Consider the following 6,000-nt stretch of genomic DNA (forward strand, 5'->3'; position numbering starts at 1 on the left):
CCTGCAGTTTATGAAAAATGTGGAGGAGGGGAAAAGATTAAAAAAGATGTGATGATTATAGGAAAAATAAGAGGGAAGTGAAAAAATAGGCGGGGGAAGAAACACACAGGAAGAAATTGCAAAGGACGATGACTGGTTGTCTGGCTTCTGATATTACTACATTAAGATCCAGCAATGAACACAAACGTTAAAAGGGAATAAGAAAAAGAACAGAATACAGAAATAGTAGACAGAAGAGGGACAAAGCACTATAGATCATATTGATCCAGGGACACGTGCCAGAGAATGATTTAAAAACTAAGTAACATCTCATTCACTACAGTTTTAGACTAACCACTTGAAAAGGATATGAATGTACCAAAATCTTAATAGCTATTTTTCTAAGAGGATTGAAAGGAGTTAACATGTACAGGGCAGAGGTGGCACTGAATCGGAATATTGCCTTCCCTTTATTCAATACTATAAAGGTCTGGAAAAAGAAACACAGAATCAAAAATAGCATTTAAAACATTCCATGTTACAAACAAGTTACAAGTTCAAACCCAGAATCATTTCCATTTCATCATAAATCATATTTGGTCAAACTCTTCTTCCATTTACATGTCCCCCAGAATCACAATCCCCTTGTCGAGTTCACACACAGAATCATAGAATGGTTTGGGTTGGAAAGGACCTTAAAGATCATCAAGTTCCAACCCCCCTGCCATGGACAGGGACACCCTCCACTAGACCAGGTTGCTCAAAGCCTCATCCAGCCTGGCCTTGAACACCTCCAGGGATGGGGCATCCACAGCTTCCCTGGGCAACCTGTGCCAGTGTCTCACCACCCTCACAGGAAAAAATTTCTTCCTAACATCTAATCTAAATCTGCCCTCTTTCAGTTTATACCCATTACCCCTTGTCCTCTCACTGCACTCCCTGATGCAGAGTGCCTCCCCATCTCTCCTGTAGCCCCCTTCAGGTACTGGAAGGCTGCTATTAAGTCTCCTTGGAGCCTTCTCTTCTCCAGGCTGAACAACCCCAACTCTTTCAGCCTGTCCTCATAGGGGAGGTGCTCCAGCCCTCTGACAATCTTCATGGCTCTCCTCTGGACTCGCTCCAACAGGTCCAGGTCTTTTTTATGTTGGGGGCCCCACAGCTGAACACAGTACTCCATAGTAGAGTCCAGCCAAATTACTATAAATACAATTGCATGAAAACATTTGAATAAGTTTATTGAGAAACCATAAGTAACCCTGATATTGCTAGAAAACAAAGACAGGTATATAAGGTACTAATATATGTAATATGTGAATAATTAGTATACTTTTTGTACCTTATAATATATACACTGAGGTATGTAACATAAAAAAAAAAATCAGAGCCATTAGAACTTCAACATTCCCCGAATCAAATAACCAGCATTAATTATCACATCAAAGTACCACGACAATTGTACTACAAAGGATCTAGATTTCAAGAGTGATCTTCATGAAAATAAGGAAATTAAGGGTGTTCAATAACCAGTTTTTCAACATAACACTGATGTACTGGATAGCTTTTGCTGTACTCTAAGAAAAGAATAGCATATTGCTTCTCTTTTCAACTGTTTCTTGTGAGAGTTTCATACCTGCAATTCTGTCTATTTTTCTTATGTCACGCTTTACGTTTACCTAATGCAGAATTCAATAGTCCATTTATTTCTCTACACAGTTTCAGCAATAACTCATGTATACTGCCAACATTTAAAAAGCATTTATAAATGTAATAATTTTCTTAAAGAGTGGGAAATAAAGAATAATAAAGCCATTATTTAACATGCAGTAAGTTTTTAAATATTTAATTTTCATAGATTTGGGGAAATTCCTATCTATTTCTATCATCTCTTCTTTCTACACACAGGTGAAATGTCATGCTCATTGAAGGTAAGTGGTTCTAGCTAGCATTGTGGCAGCCCTAAAAAGCCCAAAGGGAATATGAGCCATGCAAACCTGGAGCACTGCCAGTAGCCATGATCTGCCTCAGCTGGAACCAGAGGGAAGCATTTGTAAAGATTATGCTCTACTTTCTGAGCAGGTGTGCCAAATACAGCAGCTGAAATCCTGAAAACACAATGCCTCCTCCTGCCTGAAGTAATAAATTTCAGCTCCTCCAAACTGAACATATTTGTATACCCAGATATCCATTGATTCTCTAAGCCACATTTATTGTAGAGGAGATAGGACTGGTCTATAAGGTACTGCCTTTGCTACCATTGCTTTTCAACTCTATTACTATTCTTCCTGGAGATCAAGAAAAGCTGCCCTCTAATTAGAGTTTTTCAAATATTTTCTGTTCCCTTTACTCTGACAAAACCTCTGATGAAGCACCATTTGTGTGATGCTGAAAATTAAAATGGGGCCTGACCTAAAAAAGGATGTTCAAAGAAATGCAAAGAACACCTGGAAAAATAATAGAAGAAATTATGATTGCAACGCACATACAGTTTGGAGTCTTACATCTCCCACTAGAAAGCACTATGCTTTTGGAAAAGATCAAGACAACTGTTATGTGTTTTGCAATCAGGAACAAGCAATTAAGCAGGATTTTACTTCGTGTCCACAGCTGATTGCAGAATTATTTTTCTGGTTTCCAAAGCATGATAATACATGTGATAAGTTTAGGATTTCCATCTCTGAATTTAGATATCTACTACTGCAGAACCGGGAAAGAAGGAAGGAAAAGGACCAGCATTTTGACCCAAATTCCATTTGCCTTACTTCCAGATTTCAACAGTAAATCACTTGAGTAAAGGGAGCAGAGCACCATATCTAATGAAAATATTGCTTTCAAATTTAACTCATGGTTCTCCACAGCATTAATTGAGTTTTAGAAATTCTGCAATGAACATTTAAGGTACAGCTGATTTTTTTAAAAGCTTGTTCTCTCTGTTTACTTTATCATGGTATGCCTATATTGTTATTTTTTTCAACATATTAGTGATGAGGCATACCCCTAATCCTTGCAGGAAATATCTTCATTTGTATTTTTTACTTAGTTCGACTCCTAACAATTCTTGGGTGTTTTCTTGCTTTTTCTTTGAAGCAGTTTTTTTGCCTTTTTTTTTTTTTTTTACTTCACTTGTTTTTATTCACTAGCTAATTTCCACAGGAAAGAAAAGAAAGCACAAGAAAGCAATTATGAAGACTCAAAAATAATAAAAAATATTGATAATTTCTTCTTTACTGGTAGAATAACAATGGTGCAATACATATGATGCCAAAATCTGAGGGACTGGAATTCTGTAGGGCACCCAAGGCCATCTGGTCAAAAGCCTAAAGTTCAGCACTTTTGTGCTTGAGTTACTTTAAACAAAAATAAAATGTGGTTTTATTTTTTAAATAATGAACATCTCTATAAAATATTTTTTAAATTACGTAACAGTCTATTGACACGCCAAGAGGAATTCCTACCTCATCTTTATTTATTTCCCTCTTTTAAACACCTCCTCTTTGATAACAATCATAGAACAATATAAATCTGGATATGAAAAATTTTTCACCCAGACTACCTAAGTCAGATATATGATGCCTCTATAGAGTACAGAATGGAAGAGGGAGTTTTTTGGCATATCCTGAGAAATTACCTTTACATACTTCCCTATTCATCACAGCAACAAGAGAATGCAACCTAGACTTTCCATGTGACAGTGAAGAAAGCTAGTGAGAAGGTGTCTAGCAACCTTTGAGATGGGTTTCATACTGAACAGCTGCTCCTTTCACATTTATAATACAGCAATTAATAAAATAAGAAATCTAAAGATAACCCCATGCTACTTTTTCTACTCTCCTGCATGTAAAACACTGAAAGTTACAGATTTTAGTAAAATACCAGGTATATTAAAATAAACCTAAATGCATCTCTGACTACAGACCAGGTCCCACAAACTTACATTACTAACTTCTGTTCTTACAATTGAGATTTTTGCCAGTTAAATCAGCTGCTGGGGGAATGAATTACATGTAAAGACCAGGTCCACAATACTGGAAATACTGTCTGTGTGAGGGTTCCTTGTAATTTAATCTTCTTAAAGTCTGATAGAAATATATACCACACTCACTTTTTTATTGATATAGTATGGGTCCAGGTCCTCCAAGGGCTCAGACACCATTCCTGGAGGTATGTCGCCATAAATAAATGGCAGTGTCTTTCCTGCCTCCAAGTCGCTATTTGGCTTTGGGCCATCTTCATCATCATCATCTTTACGTTCTTGTTTGGATTTTGCCGCTTTTTCTTCATTGATACGCTGCTCAATAGCTGCAAGTGATTCTCTTGTGAAATAGCGGAAGCTGTCAGGTCCTGGTGGTACCAGCACTGATTGTGCCATCTTTTCATCCTGCACTTCTTAATTACTGTTTAGCCTCTCTCTCATAAAAAAGTGCTAAAAATATAAAAAACACATAAAAAATTTAGAGCAACACAAATAGCTACAAACAATGTACAGGAATATACCTCCACAGAATTTTCTGTCGGACAACTTGTTAAATTCAGTAATTATCATCCAAGAGGAAGCTGCTGTGAAATGGATTTTCATTTGTTTTTATTTCAAGACAAACTATTTTCCTTTGCAGCCGGCCTCTTAGAGTTGTCTTGAGGGTATCAATTCTTAAAACATTCAGCTTAAAATTCACTTACTGCTTGTGATGACAGATTGCCAATTCTATAGACTGTATAAAAAAAAAAAAAAGTCACAGACAATATAATAACATCTTCTTGCCTCTATCAAGGGTAATGACATCCATTCCAGTGAATAAAGTAGGAGATATTTTCCATCACATTCAGTGTGAGGAATCAACAGTTCTGAAGTGTTTCTGGTTTGGTGTTAAGACTCCAGATAATTCACCTCCTCCTTATCCTGAAAGCTGCACCTTGGATCAACCCTCCCTCTAGCTAGAAGGACCAGACATGACTCCTAGAATCCACTACTGCCGTTTAAGGCCAGAAGGATCAGTTGGAAGCACTCTTCGGGTACAAATACGCTGCCTTTGCAGAGCTGCTAGCTCAGGAAACAAGATTCAGGCATAGGCACCAGCACCTGTATTCAGATCCCCTGCCTGGCAACACACTGTGCACTGGAAGAATTCCTGAATTCAACAAAAATTATCTTTAATCATTACATACTGCACTTAGATATTTTACGTCTGATACCATATCAATTGTATATATTTTTCACAATTTTCACTAACAAGAGCAGAACCATCTCTTCTTAATGTCTCCAGACAGTTCAGTTAAAAAGAACTCCGAATGCAAATACTTTGATCTGAAATCATAAACGGGATCTCTGGTGTAGCCTTCAAGCATTTTTCTCAACAGTCCTTCTCCTGAGTAACCATACTAAAAATATAGCAAATGCAATAAAAAGTAACAATTTCTGAGTAAGACAATACACCCAAGAAACAATTATCAAATTAAAATGACACAAGTTAGAATACAATCAGCATGATCCCATTTTACTGTCTCGATAAATACACATACTTCAGCCCAGCTGCAACAAATTCATATTTTTGAAGCCTGCTAAACAAACACGATGCTTTCTCCTCCTTTTCAACCATATGCACATAGCCATTTACACCTACACAGCCATCCACACACATCCCAACTCCTGCAGTCCTCCCGATGAGCATGCTCATCCATTGCAGGCAAATGCACCTGGTGCATTCTGCCATGGGTGGTGTGTAGCAAACTGCAGCTGCAAGCTGCACTGACTAGTAGCAGCAGAAGGGTTAATTAGGAAAATGAAAGTGGTCCTGCAGCAGAATCCTGCCAGATTTTATTTTTAATTACAGAAAACAAAAAGGCATAATCCTGTTTAATACTGCGGGAAAGAATTAAAAATTCATTACCAGTGAAGAATCTTGCACTTATGTGGGTTTGGAATGGCACCAAGGAAGCCTGCAGCTAAAATTCCATCATGTCCTTTTTTTTTTTTTTTTCTCCTTTTAGAAAAACAGGTGACAGCTAGCAACTGCTTAGGAATGCTGA

General features: G+C 37.4%; 1 protein-coding gene across 1 annotated transcript in view; it reads right to left on the reverse strand.

Moving 5' to 3' along the window:
• Window positions 1-4,345, reverse strand: part of LOC104458202 (sodium channel protein type 2 subunit alpha-like) — a gene marked incomplete at its 3' end in the record, with an annotated part of 48,364 nt that extends 44,019 nt beyond the window's left edge. Inside the window, exons 1-2 of the mRNA XM_010081328.1 lie at window positions 4,079-4,345; window positions 351-469 (exon numbers count right to left, since the gene is read on the reverse strand). Of these exons, the coding sequence (XP_010079630.1) occupies window positions 351-469; window positions 4,079-4,345 (386 nt within the window). The remainder of the gene's footprint in view (window positions 1-350; window positions 470-4,078) is intronic.
• Between the last annotated feature and the right edge of the window lie 1,655 nt (window positions 4,346-6,000).

The sequence above is a fragment of the Pterocles gutturalis genome, unplaced genomic scaffold (genome assembly GCF_000699245.1).
Source record: "Pterocles gutturalis isolate BGI_N339 unplaced genomic scaffold, ASM69924v1 scaffold19624, whole genome shotgun sequence".
In the NCBI taxonomy this organism is placed as follows: domain Eukaryota; kingdom Metazoa; phylum Chordata; class Aves; order Pterocliformes; family Pteroclidae; genus Pterocles; species Pterocles gutturalis.